General features: G+C 32.9%; 1 protein-coding gene across 1 annotated transcript; it reads left to right on the top strand.

Annotated features, from left to right (window-relative positions):
• Window positions 1-315: 315 nt before the first annotated feature.
• LOC128187593 (uncharacterized) lies at window positions 316-13940 on the top strand. The gene is made up of 7 exons (XM_052858008.1): window positions 316-597; window positions 8576-8683; window positions 10723-10753; window positions 10984-11037; window positions 12790-12932; window positions 13568-13651; window positions 13936-13940. Exons 1-7 carry the CDS (start codon window positions 369-371, stop codon window positions 13938-13940), a joined length of 654 nt encoding a protein of 217 aa, XP_052713968.1. The 5' UTR covers window positions 316-368.
• The last annotated feature ends 12238 nt before the right edge of the window (window positions 13941-26178 follow it).

Here is a 26178-nt window from a genome sequence, read left to right as displayed (position 1 = left end):
TAAAGATAATTTGATATAATGAAATAATTTAATTGCAAGTGATATACATGTGTATGCACTATATAAAAAATACCTTTACTGCTTCTTGAATCTATACGTTCTGTTTTTATGAAGTAATTAACACCAGCGAAAATTAAAATCAAATTATTTTTTTAAATCAAAGCCTAATTGATACATGCCTTCTATGGAATAATTTTGATTAGTCAGGCGAGATTTCTGGAAAGCTATTACTTATGGTACTATAGGGTTTCCGTATTAGCCAATTACTCAAACTGAAAGTTCATCTTAATTTAGTATAACAAGGCTTGTAGTAATTTGTTCGTTCATCGTTGTTTGTTTGCTGCGTCTACAATTTTTTCCTCGAGGATATGTCGTCATTATTCTTATGCTCGGTATTCATCGTTACTATTACGTTTACCTTGGCCGCTCAAAATTTTGTAGAAGTTTCGGATTGCCCAAAAACTGCTGTTGAATGGGATATGAGATCGAAGGAAAAGAACTGTCTGGTTGATAGCCTTGTTTATTTATGTTCAGCCATAGAAAACAAATTGGGTCGATACGGAGAGATTTGCACTTATCAAAGGTGGATTCCAGAAAGTAAGTACACATGTACGAGGGTTGTCTAAAATTAATGTCACAGACGCGATTTAATCGGGGCAAAGGGACAACATTTCGTGTTTTAAAAAACACACTAATTTTAATTCAGATCTGACAATATCGATGCATTATGATAATCCTTTTAAAGATAATATGTTTTACAGAGCGTGAGGTAAGGATAGTCGCTGCACGTTAGCCACGTCATTTCTAGACCCTAGGCGTTCTTGTAGAACTGCGTAATTTAATCCTTTATAAAAGATTGGCCTCTGTGCTCTATTCACATTTTTAATAATTTTTTCATTTAGTAATTATAACTTCTTTACTTTTTGTGATAGTTGAAGTAGTATATTTGATTATTTAGTGTGCAATCAGTTTTATCAATGGGTCTTCAAAGGTCATGGTATAAAATAGTTGATGGCATATAACATAGCTTTACCGTAATAATTTTCTTTCCAAGCGAATGTTTTCTGACTATCTGTAACAATCACAGATATCAAGCTAGCTTTGCGGCGCTATACTACCCGGCTGGTAGTAAATAAACACGTGATCCTATGTGATTTTGTCGAATCAAACTGTTCCCCGAATGTGCGGTCGTGATGCAAGAGAAGAGAACGAATATTCTATCAGCATATACTTAGCTGCTTGATTTACTTCATAGCACGGACACGGAAAACAGACCTTGGTGAGTAATATACAGTGCATTCGATATGTATTCTTGCTATTTCGCAAATAATATAAAACTTTGTCGTTTGAGTTATTTACAAATATATGATTTTGCCACCGTTCACAAAACTAACCTGTGTTGTGTTTAACATAGCGGGTGCTCGCGAGAACTCGCCTATACACGGAACACAAATTTTGGCGAGCGCTCGCGAGCTCTCGCTCTACTGAACACACCTCAGGTGTAACAGTGGAGAGAAAGTTCAAATATGCCATTCTTATTTCTATCGATAACTGAAGTGTCTTTTGTATTTGTGTTTCTCTAAACAATTGAATGTTTTGTACGGAAGTGAGTTTCTGGTAGTTGATTAAGATATATTCATAATTGATTTAAACAAACCATGTATATTTATTTGAATCAAAATAGACAGCTGTAAGATAGTATATACTTTATCCATACAATAATGTTGCCTATGGTTATTGCCTATATGAGTATATATACGCGGTACACATTGATACAGTTGACTTATCAGTATTGACTTTGTAGCGTTGTGACAGTGGTCGATGAGCATGAGGTAGTACATGAGTGGATCTGGAAGGACTGTGTTTCACTACCACGCAACACCACAATAAGCTTTATGACTTTAGTCCCAGAAATAGTGATGAGGGTGGACTTGTGGAAGTCGTTATTAAACCATCAGCGCAGGCGTCCGTATATAGATGTCGATTGTTGGGCTAAGTGGAACCCTGTAGTGATACATGTACTTGTTGGACTTTCGCTAGTGGACGTGGATAAGAAGTTTCTAGTGAACATGTTTGGCAACATTGATCATATTAACGTTACTGTCTAAGTGTGTTTAACAATTGAACATTAATACTTTAAGATTATTTAGCTGTCTAGTTTTTGTCAAGAAGGGAATTTAATTTTTGTGGTTTAGATTTATGCATTTAGTTTTTTAACGAGAGTGAGTGGGTATAAAAGTAATGGAGAATTTGTAAATATGTTCTATTGTGTTATTTTCTTGTAAAAATATTCATTAATTAAAACTATTTTGAGTGTTATTTTGAGATTGCATGCCTGAATCACGTTCCACTTTCTAATTTATTATTTAACATGATACTCTAGTATATGCTTTTATAAAATGGTACAACATTAAGGGTACCCTGTTCACTTGCTCTCACTTTTAGGTTGATATATCAATTCTATAACATTTTCAAATGATTTCTATCGATCGAAGTAAAAAATAAATGCAACGTATCACAATTCGCAAGTGCAGCCTTTATTACTTGATCTAAAGACAAATGATACTGCGATGTTATCCGAAACAGACGGTAACGTTCCCTATGTTTTTAGAGGACCTGGGTAAACTCATGTGACCTATTGCTATTGTTTTCGTCCGTCGTAGTGGGTTATGCGTCGTCGGTCGTGCGTTAACAATTTTACATTTTTAATTTCTTCTTCAAAACTATATGACCAATTATTTCCATTTTTTGGTGTGACGCATCTCTTTGGTAAGAGGAATCTAAATTGTGAAATTCATGGATCTGCCAGCCCCATTGCGCCACAGGTGGGCCCAAATATGCAAAAAAGCAAAATTGTCAGAAATCTTCTTCTCATCCTAGTATTCACGCAACAATACTACTCGATACCAATATCTTCAAATAGCAGAAAATATATTTAGTTTTATAAATTTAGTACATATGTAAAAAAGCCACCTTAAGAATATCGCAACATGAAATTTCAAAATTACACCAACAATTATTTTTCACACATCAATACCAGAACCAAGTTTGAAAATATGTATGAAGTTCACAAGAAACACATTTAAAATTTTGAACTTTATAGTACATTTAATATACAGAGACTGTTTGTGTTCTGTTTGATTAACCACTTATATAATTAGGTGGCAAACGTTAGAACGTAAGCCATAACTTAATATTTGCAGTTGTGGTAATGGCTCTGGGATGGACTAATATGTCCGTAAAGCAAAAGTGTATTGACTCTAGGTAAATCTTCATCTCTTCTCCAATATACATTTGACAAAAAACTATATGCATAACTATGATGTCTATGAAGTTGTCTACCTAAATTGTGAAAATCATGACCTCTGGGTCAGGAGTTAAGGCCCTAGGGCGGGGCCAAAATAGCCATATTGTTAAAATATATGGTGAATGCATGGTTATTAAGGGGGGGGGGGGGCAATATGGCTTTATACTATTAAATTCCATATATGTTTTAATGATGTTCTTTATTTCTACACACCTATAAGAAATACCGAATTCAAAATATTATAAACCTTCAAAATAAGGCAAAAATAATGCATAGTTCGACAGCTGTTTTGATAATTAAAACGCATTGTCATGTTCTTGTATGCATAGTTTGCAAACAAAACAACATGTAGAATCTCATATTTATTGCCTTTATATCTTTTGGGAAAGTTTTTGGTCAGTTTCGGGCAGAATTAAGCCAGTTCAAGAAACGTTTATATTCTTATCCTCAATTGTACAAGATGGCTCCATACCCCTCTTGTCATGTGCTCTATTATTATCTTTGTTTTTTTGCTAATAGTTTAGGTTTCATGACCGATTTTGAAAGATCTCATTCAGGGATGTGGTAATAATTACAAGATTATAATTTTTTTTACTCCAGAATGAAACTTAATTAAATGTTTATTCGACAAGTGTTTGTATGGGCTATAGTATTCAGGTGACCGTTAAGGCCAATTGGCCTCTTTTTAAAAACAGAAAAAGGTTTTTGTTACTAGTATATCTGTTTCCAAATATTATATTGTTTGGAGCGTTTTCAAATTCTGAAGCATGAAATACATTCCAAAATTAAACACCTTAAAAAAGACTCAAATTCACCACACAGTTATATCATATATATATCATGCTATAAATATTAATGTCTCTTATTACTCAACGACATTATAATTCGATTTAAAATTTTGGTTATAAAATTTTTGATATATTATTATATACAGCGATAATAAGACATTACTTTTGGATCAACCAGTGTCTATCCAACATTGTTTCCTTGGGCCGGGATGGGAAAATACCTGTACTTTGCATTGCCTGCATGGTACTTCGATTATGGGAAATATATTTGTCCTCCGTATCAATTTGTTTCAATGATACATTCTTCAACATATTTTAAAAGTTACCAGCAAGACAACCCCCTTCTCAATTCTTAACGTAGAGAAACAAATTAATGGTATAAAAATCTCTTTGTTTTGATGTCTTCTTCACATGAACAGACTTTTCTTCTATACCAAAGCCTCTAAATGAATGAGAAGTGTAAAATAGCTCCGCAGAAACGCACTGCAACTTTTTTTATTATTTTCATATTATTATCATCATCGACCGCCTTCTTGCGGCCAGTAATAATGACTAGGTTTTATAGCAAAGGTCTACCCCAATATAGACTTTCCCACAGGAAATAGTGGCCCGGATAGAGTCCCCTCGACCGGAAAGATTGCCTTATCTAGCATAGAATTTCACGTAGGAATAATCATTCCTGACCCAATGTTCCCTCCTTTACTCCAACGGAGTATAAAATTTACCTTTAAACATAAGTACACAATTTTAGCTCTATAATTATGCGTTTCTCGGTTCTTTGACAAGAATATCCTTTATTCACCTGAACCACTAAGTTTTTCAGCATCTAATTTTGATCTGTAAATATATATTTTTTTTTCAACAGACTTTATGATTATAACGATCTGGATGGGTTTTTTTAATGTTTTTCTTTAATGTGTTTTTTTTATTTCAAAGCTTATCAACAAATGAAATATTTTCAACAATATGCTAACAATAAGGAACATGGGGGAAGAAACCGAGGCATACAACCATTATAATTACATTTATTAAGCATAAGTTATCATTTGCATTTAGTATTGCCAAAACTTGAATTCAAATTTAATCGATATTAAGATTATGGTTTTGCTAACTTAGAAAGAAAATGCTAATAAAATTGGATATTTAGACTATAGTTTTTAGCTCACCTGAGCTGAAAGCTCAAGTGAGCTATTCTGATCACATTTTGTCTGTCGTCCGTCTGTCCGTAAACTTTTCACATTTTCAACATCTTCTCAAGACCTACTGGGCCAATTTCAACTAAACTTGGCATAAATCATCCTTAGGCAAAGGGGATTCAAAGTTGTGAAAATTAAGGGCCACACTCGGTTTCAAGGGGAGATAATTAGAAATTAATGAAAAATTTCGAGAAATTTTCAAAAATCTTCTTCTCAAGAACCAGAAAGCCAGGAAAGCTGAAACTTGTGTGGAAGCATCCTCAGGTAGTGTAGATTCAAAGTTGTGAAATTCATGACCCCCGGGGGTAGGGTGGGGCCACAATGTGGAGGGGGGGGGGGGTCAAAGTTTTACATAGGAATATATAGAGTAAATATTTAAACATCTTCTTCTCAGAAACTAATCAGCCAGGAAAGCTGAAACTTGTGTGGAAGCATCCTCAGGTAGTGTAAATTCAAAGTTGTGAAAATCATGACCCCCCCAGGGGTAGGGCGGGGCCACAATGGGGGGTCGAAGTTTTACATAGGAATATATAGAGTAAATCATTAAAAATCTTCTCAGAAACTAATCAGCCAGGAAAGCTGAAACTTGTGTGGAAGCATCCTCAGGTAGTGTAGATTCAAAGTTGTGAAATTCATAACCCCTGGATGTAGGGTGGGGCCACAATGGGGTGGTCGAAGTTTTACAAAGGAATATATAGAGTAAATCTTTAAAAATCTTCTTCTCAGAAACTAATCAGCCAGGAAATCTGAAACTTGTGTGGAAGCATCCCCAGGTAATGTAAATTCAAAATTGTGAAATTCATGACCCCTGGATGTAGGGTGGTGCCACAATGGGGTGGTCGAAGTTTTACAAAGGAATATATAGAGTAAATCTTTAAAAATCTTCTTCTCAAAAACTAATCAGCCAGGAAAGCTGAAACTTGCGGGGAAGCATCCTCAGGTAGTGTAGATTTAAAGTTGTGAAAATCATGCTCCCAGGGGTAGGGTGGGGCCACAATGAGGGTTGAAGTTTTACATAGGAATATATAGAGTAAATCTTTAAAAATCTTCTTCTCAGAAACTAATCAACCAGGAAATCTGAAACTTGTGTGGAAGCATCCTCAGGTAGTGTAAATTCAAAGTAGTGAAAATCATGACCCTCGGGAGTAGGGTGGGGCCACAATAGGGGTGGTCGAATTTTTACATAGGAATATATAGAGTAAATCTTTAAAAATATTCTTCTCAGAAACTAATCAGCCAGGAAAGCTGAAACTTGTGTGGAAGCATTCTCAGGTAGTGTAAATTTAAAGTTGTGAAATTCATGACCCCTGGATGTAGGTTGGGGCCACAATGGGGGGTCGAAGTTTTACATAGGAATATATAGAGTAAATCTTTAAAAATCGTCTACTCATAAACTAATCAGCCAGGAAAGCTGAAACTTGTGTGGAAGTATCCTCAGGCAGTTTAGATTCAAAGTTGTGAAAATCATGATCCTTGGGGGTAGGGTGAGGCCACATGGGGGGGTGTTAAAGTTTTACATTGGAATATATAGTAAATCTTTGGTTTGATTTGATTTGATTTGAACATATTTTTATTGTACAAAAATTACAACAGGGATTGGACACAAGTTCAAAAACTTAGATCGCCCTCTCCCGGTTCAGAGTTTGATGTAGCTTAATATCCCATATATAAACAATTGTAAAGGATCTTTTTGAGGACTGCAATACTCAACATGTGATATGACTATAAAATCATCCTGTTAGAAAAGGGACTAATGATTATAAACATAAGAATATCCAGCGGGAAGAATGGATTTTATTTATACAGGATCTACATGTATTATTGTACATTGTCCAGATTGTTTGTATTAAGACTCCATTAAGCTGATTTTATCATACCTATTGGTCCTCAGGTGAGCGTTGTGGCCCATGGGCCTCTTGTTTTAACAGCGGGTCATCACGCTAATTGTTTAAAAACGTCTACTGATTAAACAGGTAAATGTCTATCTTTCTTTTATTTTTACCAAGAATGATACCAAAACCCACTTTAAGGTAATAAACAAAATTTCTTTCTTCAGTTTTCAAGATGATCACCAAATGGCCAAGACTAAATTATGTTATGCAATACTAAATCGAGTTTGTTATTTAAAAATTGATTTAAACATGCGATTCCATGGTGTAGCGGTTAGCGATGACATCTTGGAACGTAAGTATGTTGAATTACATGTAGATGTTCGATTTTAATGAATTGTGTTGTGAATATTTTTATATCTTAGCTTACTTTGTTTAAATTCGAAAAACTAGTCATTTTGACGTAAAGAAAAAAAATAATTGCGTTATAATGAATTAAACACATGCACTTAGTCATTTTATAGTTTTATAGTTAACTGATGAATAGAATAAGTTATCTTCATTTTTTTTAATACTCATGTTGAGGGGGTACAAATAATGAACTTTAAGACAAAATATTGGAATTCTTTATTCTATGTACACGGACATGATAAATTATACGAAGATATGTAGCCACAGGAATAAAAAGTATTTGAAGTCAATGCGCCTATAATACTTAATGCGGGATTGTCATTTGAAACCTACCAATGATAAGGTTGTGGCCTTTTGTGAGCATACGCCTCAGCATATTCCCCATGTTCCTTAATTCTAGTTAAAGACGGTGACATTTCAGAAAAAATATAATGGAAAATTCAATTATTTTTAAAACGTCGGTACTATCATAAAATATATGACAAAAAGTTCAAGATAAAAATAAGTGATATCCAAGGTGTTGAAATAAAATTGATGTAAGGGCAATTCATTTCATGGAATATTACTTTCATATACTTTTTTTAAAATGACCAATTCTAAAAATTATCAAATATTGTTTTTAGTTTGATATCTTTACAGTTTTTTGCAATAAATTTTAAAATAAGAAAAAATACATACACGCTAACATATAGACAAAACATTAACGTAATGTTGTCTGTAAACCGGATAGTGAAACATTCTATACCAGGTCAGTTTTTCCACACAAGGGAAACCATGTTCATAACTTTTTACAGAGAGGAAATTATATCATTCGGAGTTCAACGCGATAGTATCGATACTCCAAATTGGTCGGAACTGATATTTTTGTTCTGGAACCAATATCACAGGTATCTAGAGCTCTAGCTGGCCAGAACCCTTAATTACCTAATCAAAACCTATGCCAATGATATGTCAAAAATGTTTTAATAAGGGCCTCTTAGCAGAAAATGCAGAGAGATGTCTGGATTACCATACTATTTCCTGGTGTATGTTTTCTTTTTACAGACGAATGTGTAATACTGAATGCGCAGACTCATAACATGGACTCTGTGGATTGTAAGGCTGACACAGGATGCCCCAAAGATTTGTATCTTCCCTCCGATTTGTGGCGATGTAAGTTTGTTTCGCAATTCTTTTGTACTATGTGGATAAAATATTATTGAGATACAAATAAACAATAAACAATGTCATGATCGACTCTTTGTATATGTAAATTAACATGTAACAACTAATTGTACATTTTATCAGGTATAGAAATAAAAGTACTCGTTTATATTTTGGTCATTTGTACGGGTAAAATGGGTTTTTTTTCCCGTGGATGTCTTTTTAACCACCTTTGTAACTTCGATATTTAAAAAAAAAATTTGGCTAATAAAATTTTGAGAATAAACATACTTTTTAAAACTGGGAAATAAATATGAATGCAAGTGAGCTTAAGATATATATTTTTTCTAAATTTTTTCAATGCTACAACTTCTGATATTTTATATATGTAGCGACATCCTGGTATTGATTTCTGAGATAAAATTTCTGACTAAATATGATGTGTTCAATAATCGATATTGGTACTTGACTAAGCATATCAATCATTTGCTTAAATGGGCATGGTCACGTTCAATTTTCAGTTTTTTATCATTTACAGTGCTTTACAAATGAAATTTGAGAGTCAGTCATCAGTTTAAAAGCATGATACAGAGCTCACAATTCTTTGTTATGTAAACAAGGCTCGTGTCCTGTTTTTGTTTACATAGGTTCAATATACCAGTAAAAATCTTTTTCAAGCTGATTTGTCAAATGAATCTTCTTATTCATTCTAATCATGAATAAACAGTTTCTAACAATTAACACATTCATTTAGGGTCTAATATTTCGACTTTTTACTTCAGCATTCAAAATGTAAAAAATTGTTTTCTGTACCTAGTAAAGAATTGTGAGCTCTCGCTTATAACTCAACAAATGACACTTAAATTTTAGTTGCATATCAAAAATGCCTGACTTAAGCATTGTAAACGTTGAAACCATAACACACACACACACACACACACACACACACACACACACACACACATATATATATATATATATATATATATTATGGTCTTTACCATTTCACGATTTTTTTGACGGTCAAAATGAGTGAAAGGTGATATCACACAGTATAAATAATCAAAAAAGAAAAAGAAAATGAACAGATCCAAAGTTTTTAATTCACTAGCGCTTTCTGGATTTACATCCTTCTTCAGGTGAATGTACGTAAGTTATGAAATTGTTTTCCTTAGAAACGTTTACTATGACGCTTTTCCTACATCTAAAAGCTGCGTGGAAGCAATATCAGAGTAGATTAATTTTTTTTTCAAATCATGATCCTCGGAAGCAAGGTCAGATCACAAAGAGGTGTGTAATTTTTACATAGGAATAAATAGAGAATCGTCTTTAAAAATCTTTTTCTCCTAAACCATTTAACTAAAAAGAATGAAAAGTGAAAGTATCTTAAGGAGTAAAGAATTTGTTAAAATCACGAACCCCAGAAGAATAACGGGTGAATTTTTACCAATAATTCAAAACCATATGGCTATAAAAATGTTGAAACTTTTGGTGAAGTATTTAAATTGTTTTTTTTTAAGTTAGCTCAAATTATGATTCCTAAGGTAGGGTATGGTTACATTTTAGGTGATTCAAGTTTGTTTATAATTATGATATAAGTAAGTATGGTCAGGTCACAATGAGAATTGAAATAGATAGAAAGACCTCTTGGAAAATCTACTTCTCTAAACATTTGGCCAAAAAAGTTGAAACTTTAAGAAAAGCAAGCTTAGGTAATGTAGATTAATGTTTATTCTAATCATAATTCCTCGGGTAGGGCGGAGCTACACTTTGGGATTTCTTTTGTAGATAGATAGATTAAAAAAAAATGTTGTAAAATTGTTTTCGGTCAGGGAAGCTAAACATGTTTAAAAGCATCCTAAATATTTTAAATGAATGTGCTTTGAAATTTTTTACGTATATTTTGTTTTGTAAAGCTCCTTTGAAATGGATACCAGGATATAAATTTAGTCTTCAATATATTAAAATGAAAGAAACAAATGGAATGAGTAAAGTTCAGAAATTAGATCTTTTAATGCTGTAAATAATTGGGTTTTTTTTCTTTTCAGACAAAATTTGTTATGAAAATTTTTATGGGATGTAAGTAAATTTGTTTGGTCATTTACTTATGATTATTTATTGATAGAAACATAATAGTAAGGTGAATGTTTTATTTAATTTTTTAAAAATTATTTTTATGACATTAAACGTTTACTTAAATCATTTAATTCAAAGTGACTGGAAAATTGGTTGGAATTTGCTAAAATAGTAATTAAATGAATGATTGTTATTAATATACTACTGTAACAGTAAATAATCTTTTCTTAAAGAACAACAACCCTGGGACAAAAAACTACCCCAACAATCACCATTGATGACGCAAGGTATATATATATATATATATATATATATATATATATATATATATATATATATATATATATATATATATATATATATATATATATATATATATATAAACATTGAACTCAATTGTCTGATCAGGTTTGTACCAGTTGAATAAAAAATGTATTTTACAATAGTGTGCTCATTTTTTTTTAAATGATGTAGATATTATTGCAATATTACAATTATCATTTTAATCATTCCGATATGAACTTTTTTTGGCGCTATAAGAATTCCTTTTCATACCAATCACAATTTATTTCAATATGTAACCTTCCACATGTGCTTGAGGGCATGACCCCCCCCCCCCCCTACGCACACGCCTCTCCCCTGATGTATACCCTTAGGGAAGTTGACGCCTTTTTAATTGAAATTCCATTAAAGTCATATAAACAACTTGTCCCGTATCAAATTTCTATAAACAAACTGAAAACAAACAATTTTATTCAAACAACCCCGAACTGAATTTTTATAGGCGAGGAGGAGGTATGCTTAACATTAATCGATAATTTTCATTTATCTTAAGATATTCAAAATAAAACATGATGTGTACACGACTGTAAGGAATTTCTAGAAAAAAAGTCAACTTAAATACTTTGTATTTTATTAAGCTTTTAAAGTAATAATTCTATGAATTTTATATTTTGATTTGTAGGAATGGCTCTCTAATAAAAGATGGGTAAGACAGTGATAACATGCATGGGGTGTGGTAAAAAAAATTTATGTTATTGAATTTGAGTGAATATAGTGCTGTCTGTTTCATCTGTCGTCTGTTAACATTTAAACATCTTGATTTTTTTCTTATTAAGCTTATAACCCCCAACCCTCTTCATTTTACGTTTGGGATATAAACTTTTTTTTTTAAATTGCAATCTTTTGAAATCTTCTCCAAGATATTTAGCAGACAATCTTAGTACATGGATATTAGTAACAAAAATTGGTTTATGTAGTGTAAGGGAGCGAATCTATTTGCCTATACAGTTAATATGCGTTACTTCTTAAAAATAATCCTACAACTGTGCATCCAGCATATACACTGAGTGTTTGGTTAAAATGCATAGGGAAGGTGTCATCAACCTTATATCCACCCCAGCCCCACAAAATATTTTTGCAGAAATTGAGCTTATTTACAAAATATTATTTTGATATTACTTGTAACATAGTTCACATTTTGAGTGTTGCTTTTAAACATATGTTTTTATCAACCAGTACATTTTGTTTATTAATCAATTAATAGATTGGTATATTTTTGTAGGGTGATCATTAATGTCTTTATCTTTTAGTCTGTGCAGAAGTTGGGGCTAGCTATTATGGCATTAGATATAAGAATTTATAGTGTAGTTATATTTTGAATAAGAAAGGGGGTTCTTTAAATTCAGTACATAAGTGAAAAACGCAATAACTGGACTGGGAATCAAACAATTGGTTCCTGTATTTTTACTTTGTAGCTTTATCACTGATCTTTTTAAGCCAACATTCACAGTCAATTAAGCCTTGAATATTACGTTAGACTACACTCTTGATAAAGAAGTCAGTAAATAAATCAGAGAAATTGTTTATTTTTAAAGGTATGCCGTTCGAGTTAGTTCGTATTAAAAGATGATCATATATACCTAGAAAAATTGTTCTTATTTTCAGATGGATCTGATAATTTGTAATGAATATTTATTGAGTAACTATTTATAATTAGAATGCTTGTTTTTTATATGATTGTTTTCTTTACTTTTCAGATCGGAAGGCAATGGTTCTGGCACTGGGGTTGGAGTGGCTGTAGCAGTGGTGATCATTCTGATTATTGTGGTAGTGGTTATGGTGGTTTTCTATGTCAGAAACCAATTTGGATTCAAAGATAAAGTCCAGCAGAGGATAACAAGTATTTACATGTTTAATTGAAATGCTATTAGTACAATTGATGTTTCGGGAGGAGTATTTAATCTATCATTTAGCTTTTAAACACCATCTTCATTCTTTAGATTAACATTAGCTTGAACAAAGAAAAGTTTAAAAAATTAATAAGTTGACCATTTGGCACAAATGGGTTAATGTATGGTTAAACTTTTCCTAAAATTCTTTGACGTTTAGCTAACATGCCCGCACATAATTTATGACGATAATGTCCAAGAGCTCTTAAAGCTATGTGTACCATGATAAATGAATATGATGAAAGGAATAGTGTGTGTGTTTCTTCATCAAGCTATGTAAGTTGTTGACATTTCACAGATCATCACATTTTAAATTTATATTTATTAAGAAAATATACTAAACCATTATGCTCATTTATTACCTTTTATTGCTAGTCTCTGTGATACCAGCCTCAAACACTTTGTTATTGAAAATGCACTAGAAATAAGATAAAATATAGAACTTTTCAATGATTCAGTATTTAGTAACAAAAACGTTGGATTTTGGAAAATATTTTGCGTTAAAATGTAATCTTGGTTCAGGTTTAATAGAGTGGTGGTTCTATATGATACAAAGATGCCTTGTAAATTAATTTCTTATTTTTAGATCTTAGAGAGTATTTTCAACATGGTGATGACAATACAGGTAAGAATATTGTTGTACATCATCTCAAGATTAATTCACAATACAGTTACAACTTTTTATTAATTTTACACCGGGTTTTAAAAGAAAAAATTCGGTTGTTGAAATGATGAAAATGGTGGGCGGGCGGTCGAGCGGACGGGCGGGCGAGCAGGCGGCTGCTAAATGTGTACCCTTATGGATAACTCCTCCTACAGTTTTCAAGGTAGTACGTTGTTCTTTTGCAGATCAATTTCGTACATATATCAGAAATGTGTATATTTCTTGGATTTTGAGTTTAAGTTATTTATGAAAAAATACAAGTTGTTGAACTTGAAGTCATTTTCTTGCAGAATAATGCATATAGGGTACTCCTTTTTTCTGGATAGGTAGTGTTTTTCAATTAAGGGTTGACATGGATTATGGATATAGTTCACATAAAAGAAAACCCGGTTTGCCGTCACATTGACAGCTTTTCACTTGTTTTTGATTTAGAAAGTTTATTGGATCAAACAATCCGGAATATAAAAATTATTTCATTATCCCTCTAATTATATTGCACATGAATATACCTTGCAAAAGCTACAATTCGGTCATTCATCAGGTCCATGAGCCTCATGTTATACATACTTCATTTTTCTTTACTTGAAAAAAAAAATAAAAGAACGAAACTGTTTCCCCTTATTATGAAGGGAGCACCCGATGCAGATCGCTGACTGGTTCGAATGTCAGGTGTAGCACATGGACTCAGACTGAAACTGCATGCTGGATTCAATCACAATGTTCACTACTCTCTTATGGATCGTAAATTTTTGAATAGTAAATATCTAATTTAGTATATTTTAAATTTTAAATACCTGTTAAGTACTCTATTGATAAAATTATGACTAAAACGCTCTCTCTTTTTCTTTTGTCTTGGCGACATGAATAGTGTGAAAACTGTGTTGGTGAATCATTATACACAGGAAATGATCGCGACATAAACTTGATATATACAAGAATTCGAAAAGAAATGTGTATAGTACATGTATTAGTTTGCATTTGATTTTTTGAAAAGTCATTATAGATGTATGCATTTAATAACATGTACAGTTTCCCATGTCGTTTTGTGATGCAAAATAATTACCTCCTTCCATTTCTTGTAAAGAATTACACTTGAAACTATCAAGCAGTAATAAAACAGCACTTATTATTTCAAAATTGAAAAATGTCGTCGCAACCTCAAATTGTCATAAACCGCTTGGTGGATATTCTAACATCATGGTGATACAGTCCCTGAAACTTACTACTTTCCCATTCTACCCCTTGTGCACTTCGCTCCTCTCCGTTCGCGCTCAGCGTTCACTAAGTGCTCACCGTGAGTTCAGAAAGCATTCACCTTGTGCTCACCATTCGTTCAGCGTTTACTTATTGTTCAGTAAGAAAATATTATATTTCGGTTGATTGATAACAATATATTAATATGAAGTTCATTTGTTATTTTTTCCCCTCCGTCCATTTAATTTCCACTCTCACATTGTATGCTCTATCAATTTTTTTTTTTTTGGGGGGGGGGGTGAAACTTTGACTCTAATATCGCTTGGGCCAAGTTCTGATCACGAAATTTCAGTAATTGCGCTTGGGTTTCAAAATAATCATTTAACATAGATAGTTATTTGGAAACTGAAGGCCGTTAATTTCGACATTTGTTTGGTGCGTATTATACATAGCACCTTTGTTTTGGTTTTTTCCTTTTTTGGCAAACTTTGGGGGATGCCTATTATACACGAGTGTGTATCATATACAAAACTTTACGGTATAACCTGCACAGAAAACCTTGCCCATAAACATGTAGATTAAGAACTTAAAAATCAGATATTACTAGACTTTGCCCCGTGCGTGCACGGGTTTGTATTGGATATGATATCGGACATTTACGAAATAGATACATCAACACACCGTATTGTTGACATTTACATAACCAAGCTTTAAGCCTACAATAATGCTATTAATTCCACTTCACTCTGCTAAGTTAGATAACGTAACTGTCTCTTTGCCACAGTTAAATTGTCTCCCATATACTCGTGATATACATGTAACAAAAAAATTCAGAATCGCCCCGAAACGATTTTGGAGGAAATTAATGAAGTTGCATTGAAAATAACAGTTAAAGTAGATTCAGTGTTCTGTGATGTCATACCTTATTGTACAACTTTGGATTCTTTAAAATGTGTGCAAGATAGTTTTATTCAATCACATGGATGTAATTAGAATAACTGTTAAGTTCAAGAAATTTTTGCAGCTTAATTTTATCCTAAATTTCCAATTTTTTAAATACATTTCATCTATGTTAAGGGGGAATGACTCTTTTTCTGACTTTTCTCTCAGGTGTATTCCTAAATGCTTTAATTTTTCTAATCGAAACAACCAATTTAAAATGTGTTTGTAGTTTTAGTTTTCTACACAGTTGACAATAAAATTAAAAAAGATAAACAAGTTTCTGCCTACAAAGATTTTACTTTTAGCAAAAAAGTACGGTTTTCTGATATTAAAATATGCTCTAGTTCATGTTTATCTGATTTCTCAAAAAGTGTGATGACATGTATATTTTTTCTAATAATATGATATTTAAGTCTATTAAGTTTAAGTTAGTTGTTTTTCAACTTTCATCAGAGAAATTTACGAGTATGGAGTTTCCTTAAATTATTCATAACAAACTATTTATAGGCTGTAAATACCTTTCATCTAAAAATGTAATTCATATAAATGAAGAATTCAACACTTTTTTACCGAAGTGTTTTACTCCCTTCGAATTTATACACCATGTTCATCTTTGGAACTCTTGGGATTTTTTCATATATTTGTAGCACATAAGAATACACAATCCTTATATGTTGCAGTTCTTTTATTCTTGATAGTTTATTATATGGTAATATTGGTAATACTTGGTAATATTGACAGTGGTCCTAAAATAAACAATATAAATAATTGAAAATGATAGTCATACATCAACTGACATGATTTCATAAAAAATGTTTATGACCTCTTGCTATTACACTTTATCATACAACATAACATCTAAGCAAGAAATAATATGAAGTATAAATAATGTAATAATAATGTACACAGTTTACAAACCTAAGTAAGGAATGCTGTATTAGGGCTTCCGGTCACTGTGACTGTGACGTCAGCATATGAGGACTGTTCAATATAAATATCAGGTCTTACTTCTCAATTTATAAAAACTAAACATATTTGATAAGGAACCACTATTATAATAAAAACGTTTCGTATCAAACAATCATTTATAACATCGGGTCACCTATTATTTTAACCTATAAACGTACTTATACACAACTGACTAGATGTCAATATTACATCAATTCTCTGACTAGAAATAAACAACTTTCGATCTGTTAATTACACAGAACTTATAATTCCACAAAATATAGTTATAAATAGAATAATCAATCACTTGTAACATAAGTATTTGATCTAATATGAATGCAAGACAAAAATATCATTACTTACATCTATTAGACAAAAAGGTCTTTCCCGGTCAACATCTACGATGAAAATGCCGCCAAAAGATGGCCTACTGCCTATATCGTAAATTGACCAATCAATGGACAGATTCACAAGTGTAAAAAATTAACAATATAAATTACTTACAACCGAATACTGATATTATAACAGTTATTCAATTAGGATATAAACATAAAAATACTTTTTCATTTCCAAATTTTAACTTTTATAGAAAATATAAATGTGAATCTCGAACCCGATGTTAAATATACTTTGCCCTCTTACACATTTCCCCCCTTTTTATCATTGCTTTCCACAGCAATGAAAAGGTTGCATAAAAACATAATAAAAAAATTTAACTTACAAAAAGTACAGGTATATATGCACAAAGCAATGAAACTATATAATTTAATCTGATTTCGTTACTACATAATCACATCTGATTTTGTCTTGCCCACGAATCACTTAAAGTAGCACTTAATGTATCACCAAGATTCACAATCGCATCACTGAGTTCCTTGAATTTTGACGGTTGGACGGAAATTTGATTGCACGGTACAGTACTTTTAGGTAAGTTGAACGGGTTGGAATGTTTTCCTGCGGTCGTTCTCTTACTTCGTCGAGGCTGTGTCACGTCTACCGTCTCTTCCTCTGAATCGTCACTGTTAGCTGCAGGTGCACATGGTTTTTCTATCGCAGCTTCTTCTAAATCCTCAGCGGTTGCGGAGTGTTCTTCTTTGTCTTGAATTTGTATGGCCTGTTCTGGAATATACTCAAGATCCGATCCTTCAGAACTGGAATATCCATCACTCGAATTCACTCTTTCACCTGTGTCTAAGATTTCTTTCCTTGTCACGTTCTTGATCGGGCCAGATCCATCTGCCAGCTGTATAGAATACTCATTATCACCAAGATATTTCACAACTTTGTATGGAGTGGAACACCAGGTATCTTGAATTTTATTCCTTCCAAGGGTGCGGTTTCTCGTAAGAACTCTTGTTCCAACTGGGATGAATGAAACACTGGCTTTCTTGTTTTTCTGATGATTTCGCTGCTCTGCAGATTTTTCTGTATTTGACAACGCCAACTTTGATGCTTCCAACATCTTCTTTTTATGGTCTTGAATCCAGACATCCATAGGTAAGTTTTCACTGTCATCATCTGAGGACTTGTATAATCCAAGCATCAAGTCAATGGGAAGAATCGGTTCTCGTCCAAAAAACAAGAAATGTGGAGAGTAACCGGTCGATGAATGAACAGTGGCATTGTAAATATACACCAAGTATGGAAGATATTCAGGCCATTTCTTCTTCTTTTCCGGAGGTAATGTCCTTAGTCTATCATGCATGGTTCTATTAAATCTCTCACACTGTCCATTCCCTTCTGGATGGTAAGGTGTTGTGCGGGATTTTTCAATGTTGTAGTAATTACACAGTTCTTGAATAATGAAACTCTCAAAATTACGGCCCTGATCACTGTGAATACGTTTAGGAATTCCATAATTCACAAACCAGTCTTTAACAAGAATTTTTGCCACAGTAGTTGCTTTCTGGTCTTTACACGGTACAGCTTGAGTAAATTTAGAGAAAATGTCTGTCATGATTAACACATTCTCACGTCCATCCGATGATTTTTCTAATACAGTGAAGTCAATGGCGAGAATTTCTTGAGATTTGTAAGCTATTAAATTACTCATTGCAGGATTAATGGCTGGAACAGGGGCTTTCCCTATTAAACACCTTTCACAAGATTTACACCATTTCTGGACATCCTGTAGCATCCTCGGCCAAAAACATCTTTTCTTCAACAAAGAATATGTTCGCTCGACACCTTGATGACCTGCATGGTTATGAATATTTTCCAGAACTGTCTTCTTTAGGACTTCAGGAAGTAATAACTGTCTCTGTTCACCGGTCTCATCTGTGATCTTCCTGTACAAGACACAATTGTCAATGAAAAGTTTATCCTTTTGATTAAGAAGTTTTCTCACATCTTTGTGCTCCTTTTTCAAGTCATTAACTGAAGGTTTACGATCTTCCTCCATCCAGTAACGAACTCTTCTCAACTTCGGGTCATGGTCTTGAAGTGCTGATATATCTGCAGGAATATACTCTGGAAGCGTTGTCATGGCGCTCACTGTCCGCATTTGAAAGTCTGACATCTCTTCTGAATTCAACTGAGTCGGTAAACGTCTATCTAACATCTCTAACGATGTGCTCTGAGTAATCCTATTAAAGGAAACTTTCAATTCTTCTTCCAGTGAAGTAGGTCTACGGCTCAACGCATCCGCGTTGCGATTAACCTTACCAGAACGGTATTTCACTGTAAAATCAAACTGAGCTAGCTCTCCTATCCATCTCATCGTCGTTGCATCTACTCGTTGTTTGGGTTTGTTGATGTAACTGAGCGGATTATTGTCGGTATAAATGACAAACTTCGATCCAAGAAGGTAATCACGAAATTTTTCACTAACTGACCACTTGAGTGCCAAAAGTTCAAGCTTCATAGAACTGTATTTTTCCATATTCCTTTCAGATTTTCTAAGTGATCTTGATGCGTAAGCTATCACAATCTTTCCGTTTGGTCTTTCTTGAGATAAAACTGCTCCGAGTCCTTCAAAACTTGCGTCTATTTCCAAAATGAATTCTTGTGAAAACTCAGGAAACCAAGAATTGGAGGTGAAATAAGTTTCTCCTTTAAGGCGTTGAATGACTTGGTACACTCGTCAGTCCATAATTTTTGAAATTGCTCTGCTTTCAGTTTGGTATTCTTTGGTCTTGATAGTAATGCATGAAGAGGAGCTGCTATGCTAGCGAATCCTTGGACAAATCTCCTATAATAACTAGCTAGTCCGAGGAATGAGCGGAGTTGCTTTTCTGTAGTTGGAATAGGCCATGACTCAATAACAGCTGTTTTGTCAGGATCTGTAGATACACCTCTTTCAGAGACTATATGTCCAAGAAATCTTATTTCTTTTTGGAAGAAATGACACTTTGTCGGTTTAATCTTTAATCCATTGGATTTAAGTTTCATAAACACTTGATCTAATCTATCAATATGTTCTTCTATTGTCCTTGAAAACACTAGGATGTCATCCAAATAAAGAATTAGTATGTTGAAATTTTCATCCCCTAAACATGCCTCCATAAGTCTCTGGAAGGTGGCTGGGCTATTACACAAGCCAAACGGCATTCTGACATATTCGTAAAGTCCACCAGTACCTACACGAAATGCTGTCTTAGGAATATCTTCTTCTCTTACTGCTACTTGATGGTATCCTTGTATCAGGTCTATGCTACTGAAATATTTGGCTCCATTTAGAATATCCAAACTGTCTTCAATGCGCGGTAGTGAATATGCGTCTTTGACGGTCTTTGAATTGAGTGCTCTATAATCTACACAGAGTCTTATGCTTTTGTCCTTCTTTCTGACGATCACAACAGGTGAAGCGTATGGACTGGTACTCTTAAGAATAACTCCTTGGTTTAACAGTTTTTCTATATGTTGTTTCACTTCAGAAATTTGATTTGGAGGAATTCTCCTATGAGGAATTTTCACTGGTTGACTATCTGTCACAGTTATAGGATGAGTTACAGTTGTCGTATAACCCAAATCTTCATCACTTTTCGCAAACACATCTTCATGCTTAGAAAATAGTTCAAGCAGTTTCTGTTCTTGCTTGGATGTAAATGGAACATTTCCAAGATCAAGTTTAGATGTTAGCTCGGAATTATCAGAATTTAAAGTTTTGTTCGACACCGAGACACTACGAATGTTCAATTCTGTTGGTTCAATATCAACTGTATATTCTTGGTCTGAACTCTTCAAAATTTCTATCTGATGTAGAGTTCCAATACGAGTCTTTGGTTGAATCCAAACATTTTCTTCTCCAATGTTTAACATTCTTACTGGAATTCTTCCACTTTCAACAACACTAACAGTATCCACCACCAGTATATTTCGAGGTAGAGATCCATTCTCAATAGAAATAGGTTGGACGGCTGCTACGTATGGGTGTTTTTTCTTATTTTGTCGTGTTGATCCCACTTTGGTTTTCATAGAGTTTGCTGGAATTCTTATTGTTTCTCTTCCTGCCACTTTGACAAGTCCAATCTTCACATCTACTTCATTCTCAGCTAACGCTAAGACAGACATAACATTGTTCCATATAGGGTCTTTCATAATAACATTATCACATTGACAGGCTGTTCTAATATGTTCCAGCACATTACATCCAAGAATCACTTGTACAGCTTTTGGATCTGTTGTTACAGTTTCAACTATTATTCCCACGTCACTGAATAATTGGTCTTGAATCTTCAAGTCAACTTCAATGTATCCTAGATATGGTATTGTGATTTTGTTAGCAGCTGACAGTCGTAGAAATTTTCTCGTGTCTGTAATATCTTGTTGATGTAGGAACTGTTTATAAAACATTTCAGATATAGTAGAAACTTCTGCTCCTGTATCGAGAAGGCACTTGATGGGTTGTCCATTTATTTCAACTATTGTAGTTGGACTGTCGTTTGCAGCATTTTTTATTTTCTCTATAATATCACACGAGTCTTTTTCACTTCCCTCTATCAGGCGACTCTTCACTGTGAGGGTTTCACTTTTGGGTCACTGTTCAGAAATTTTGGCCTTGACTGTTGATAAGGTCTTCTGTTTTCTTTGTTCTGTGAGAATTCGTTTTTACGGTTTGCACATTCTGAAGCAAAATGTCCTTGTCCGTTGCATGCATAACAAATAACTTGAGCTGGTCTTCTGGTTCCTCGGTTGTGTACAAATCCTCTGTTTGGTCTGCTTCCTCTTCGATGAAAATCAGGTTGTTGAAATTTTTCTAATGTTTGTGCAATAGTATCAATCTGTTGTTGTTGTTTTTCTAGCATCGCTTGTTGTGTCTGCAACATGTCTGTTAAAGGGTCAGAATTATTCACAATTGCTGATGAAACATTCACCTGTTTATTTTCACACGGTGGATTATCATCGACCCACTTAAGCATCCTGAGTCTAAACTCTTGAAATGGAATGGTTGATTGTTCCACAACAATTTTCCTCAGTTCTTGTCGCACAACTCTGTCTCTAATACCATCTATAAATCTTTCGGTTAGATTGACATCAGTTATCTGCATCTTCCTATCAACTTTCTTATTAATGCGCTCCTGCATTTGCATCAAAATACGTGAATAGTTCTCTAGGGTCTCGCTCTCATTTTGATCTCTTTGGTAGAATTTCTGAAGTAATTGTGTAACAGTGTCCTTAATCACAAAAACACGTTCTAAAATGTTAAGTATCTCTTCTCCAGTACGTCTTTGTTCAATTGGATGTAAACGGATTTCTGCCTTGGCATTTCCAGTAAGATGATCCATTACGAAGTCAGTGTGTCTGTCTTTTGATGTCGTTCCTCTGATGTGTTCTCTCATCTCTGAGATCCAGTCTATAACATCGGGATCTGTGTCTTTTTCTGGGTACCCACCGAACTTAGGGAATTTTCTTTCCGATTTCACGTATACTACAGGTGTGGGATTTTCTTTGGACTCGGTTGACTCTACTAAAGTTGAGACCTTTTTCTGTAGATGTTGAATTTCTTGACGCATCGCCACATTCTCCTGATGATCTTGGTCTTCTTTACTCTCCAAAATTTTAATTTTGTCTAAGAGTCCTTGGATGAGCTGTTCCATGGTAACTATAATACTGCACACTGTCGGAAATCACAAGAATCCTGTCCACAACGCCATTTGTAGCACATAAAAAACACAATCCTTATATGTTGCAGTTCTTTTATTCTTGATAGTTTATTATATGGTAATATTGGTAATACTTGGTAATATTGACAGTGGTCCTAAAATAAACAATATAAATAATTGAAAATGATAGTCATACATCAACTGACATGATTTCATAAAAAATGTTTATGACCTCTTGCTATTACACTTTATCATACAACATAACATCTAAGCAAGAAATAATATGAAGTATAAATAATGTAATAATAATGTACACAGTTTACAAACCTAAGTAAGGAATGCTGTATTAGGGCTTCCGGTCACTGTGACTGTGACGTCAGCATATGAGGACTGTTCAATATAAATATCAGGTCTTACTTCTCAATTTTATAAAAACTAAACATATTTGATAAGGAACCACTATTATAATAAAAGCGTTTCGTATCAAACAATCATTTATAACATCGGGTCACCTATTATTTTAACCTATAAACGTACTTATACACAACTGACTAGATGTCAATATTACATCAATTCTCTGACTAGAAATAAACAACTTTCGATCTGTTAATTACACAGAACTTATAATTCCACAAAATATAGTTATAAATAGAATAATCAATCACTTGTAACATAAGTATTTGATCTAATATGAATGCAAGACAAAAATATCATTACTTACATCTATTAGACAAAAAGGTCTTTCCCGGTCAACATCTACGATGAAAATGCCGCCAAAAGATGGCCTACTGCCTATATCGTAAATTGACCAATCAATGGACAGATTCACAAGTGTAAAAAATTAATAATATAAATTACTTACAACCGAATACTGATATTATAACAGTTATTCAATTAGGATATAAACATAAAAATACTTTTTCATTTCCAAATTTTAACTTTTATAGAAAATATAAATGTGAATCTCGAACCCGATGTTAAAAATACTTTGCCCTCTTACATATTAAAATGCAATCAGTTAGAGTTATCCTCGAATTTCCTTTGATAAACAGAATGTATGACAAATTTTTAATGGAAATTTGCATGTATTTGTAATAACGTTTCTGAGTTTATCCATGCAAATGTGATATTATGGAAACATAAATGAGCCTTCCGTGATTAGCATTAATTTAATGCGCATGCGCAAAAATGTAAAATCCAAATAATACATTTGATTTCCGGATTTTTTAAAGGAATTGTCGTTGGTTATTTATTAGCTAAGCTTAATTGAGAAAAAATAAAAACAAATTGGTACTAATGATGTTTAGAATATATAAAACAAAACACAGTTCTCTCCCGGTTTCTCGGTATTAAAGCCCAAAAATTCGAGTCTATTATTTTAATACATTAGTATAGATGCAGCTTGCATAGTTTAAACGGAAAAATGTCAATACTTGATTTGATTAGAACATATTTATAACATACATATACAAATTGTAAGGACACAAGTTCTATCATCTTTCGAGGTTTTCAACATTAAAATATATCAACATTTTTCGCCCCCCCCCCCAAAAAAAAATTAATGTTATATATATATATATATATATATATATATATATATATATATATATATATATATATATATATATATAGCTTTTAAAATATTGAAATCATTGTGAAAAAATATGTGTAAAAGGCATTCACAAAAGTGACGTCATAATGTAGAAATGACATCATTATAACAAAGATTGTCTTATTTTGATAAATTTGTGTTTTGTCGCAAAATATGGATGTTTTCCGATGATTTTTATACTGAAAAACATCAAGAGCATACTTGTTCAAGTATCTTTTTTGTAGTATGATATGTTAACACAACAACGTTTTCGCAACGTTTTAAGAACGTTGTAGAAATGTTGCCAAAACATTTTTAAAAACATTATTACAACGTGAATCTGTGTGGTTTTTGTTACGTTATAATAGCATTTTCTAAAACATTTCTAGAAATGTTTACAAAACATTTTTTAAAACGTTATTACAACGTAAATCTGTTTTTGTTACGTTATAATAGCATATCCTAAAAACATTTCTTTAAAAATGTTTACAAAACGTTTGAAAGAAACATATTCTAAACATTATTTGTTATCACTAAGGGAACATTTTTTAAATCATTTTCATTTCCTTATAAAACTTTCTCTCTACTTTTAAAACCTACTATTTTTAATACAATAGTTTTAAATGTTAAAGACATGAGCCTTAAAGCCTTAAACACTTTCATACACAACAAAACAACATCATTTAAAATATTCCAACTGTATTATTACAGAACTATACTTCACAAAATGAACGAAAAGAATTCACAGTATAATCCATTGTCATTAAATATCAAGATTTCACAGCATCCAAATGGTCACAGTTTCACAATTGTCTGAATAGTTTTTACACATTTCGATTGTTATGGTTGCAACAGATGTGTTTTACTGAATTTCTTTGCCCTGAAACAAAGAAAAAAACCAGAAATAAAACAGCTTGTCAGTGGAATTGAATCATTAAAATTGTTTCTCCCGTGATGCATTTTACATTTCAATCAACAATTGCATGTAGTTTATATAAAAATACATACATAAAGCTGGGAAATAAATTTCAAATACCTTTATGCTTCATACTCCATAAAAGTCATATCTTCGGCTAACATCAACACAAAGACACCAAAATTCTCACTCTGGAATGGTACGCTGTCGTCAAGCTCTGGGAGCAACCCCCTGGTAATTGGTAAAATATAATAACTGTATTTACTAGAACTTTTTTTGTCTTCAACAAAAAGTAAGGGCTTTTCGACAGCCCCAGTTTCCCATTTTTATTTAAAATGTCAAAAAAATTATCTCTAATCTATTTCCAAATTTTCTGAACACCTTGATATAACCAGTTGCTTAAATAGGAATTTATGAGTAGTGCAATGTCAAAAGAAAGATAACTCCAGAACTTTACAGGTAGCTACAGTTCTAATTTACAGAGGAATATTTTCAAAAAATCATTTTAAAGTAAGTATCCATTTCTGGGACGCAAAACTTGATATGCAAAGAGTATTTATACTCTACATTTCTTTAGCAAAGCGAGACAACTCTTCCAAAAAATAATTTTGAAATTTAAACAAGTTGTGATGTTTAGGCCCTTCAAACCCCTATAAGGAGTCAAAAAGTGGCATAATTTTTAAGTTGTACTCTCTATTCTGAACTATAAGCCGAAAAGACTGTAAAAATCGGATGAAAAATAAAAAAAGTTACAACTGAAGGGCTGTTTTGCACGTTGGCCCCTGCAGACCCCTTATTTTTTCGAATTGTCTACCCAAAACTTTTTCCGGTCTGCGGACTGTGTGTGTCATTATATGGATGAAATATTGTAACATTTAACTGAAAACTTTTTGAGAAA

Source organism: Crassostrea angulata, chromosome 6 (genome assembly GCF_025612915.1).
Source record: "Crassostrea angulata isolate pt1a10 chromosome 6, ASM2561291v2, whole genome shotgun sequence".
Classification (NCBI taxonomy): Eukaryota; Metazoa; Mollusca; class Bivalvia; order Ostreida; family Ostreidae; genus Magallana; species Magallana angulata.
The sequence above is the reverse complement of the archived record's forward strand: the minus strand, read 5'-3'. Positions and strand labels throughout refer to the sequence as shown.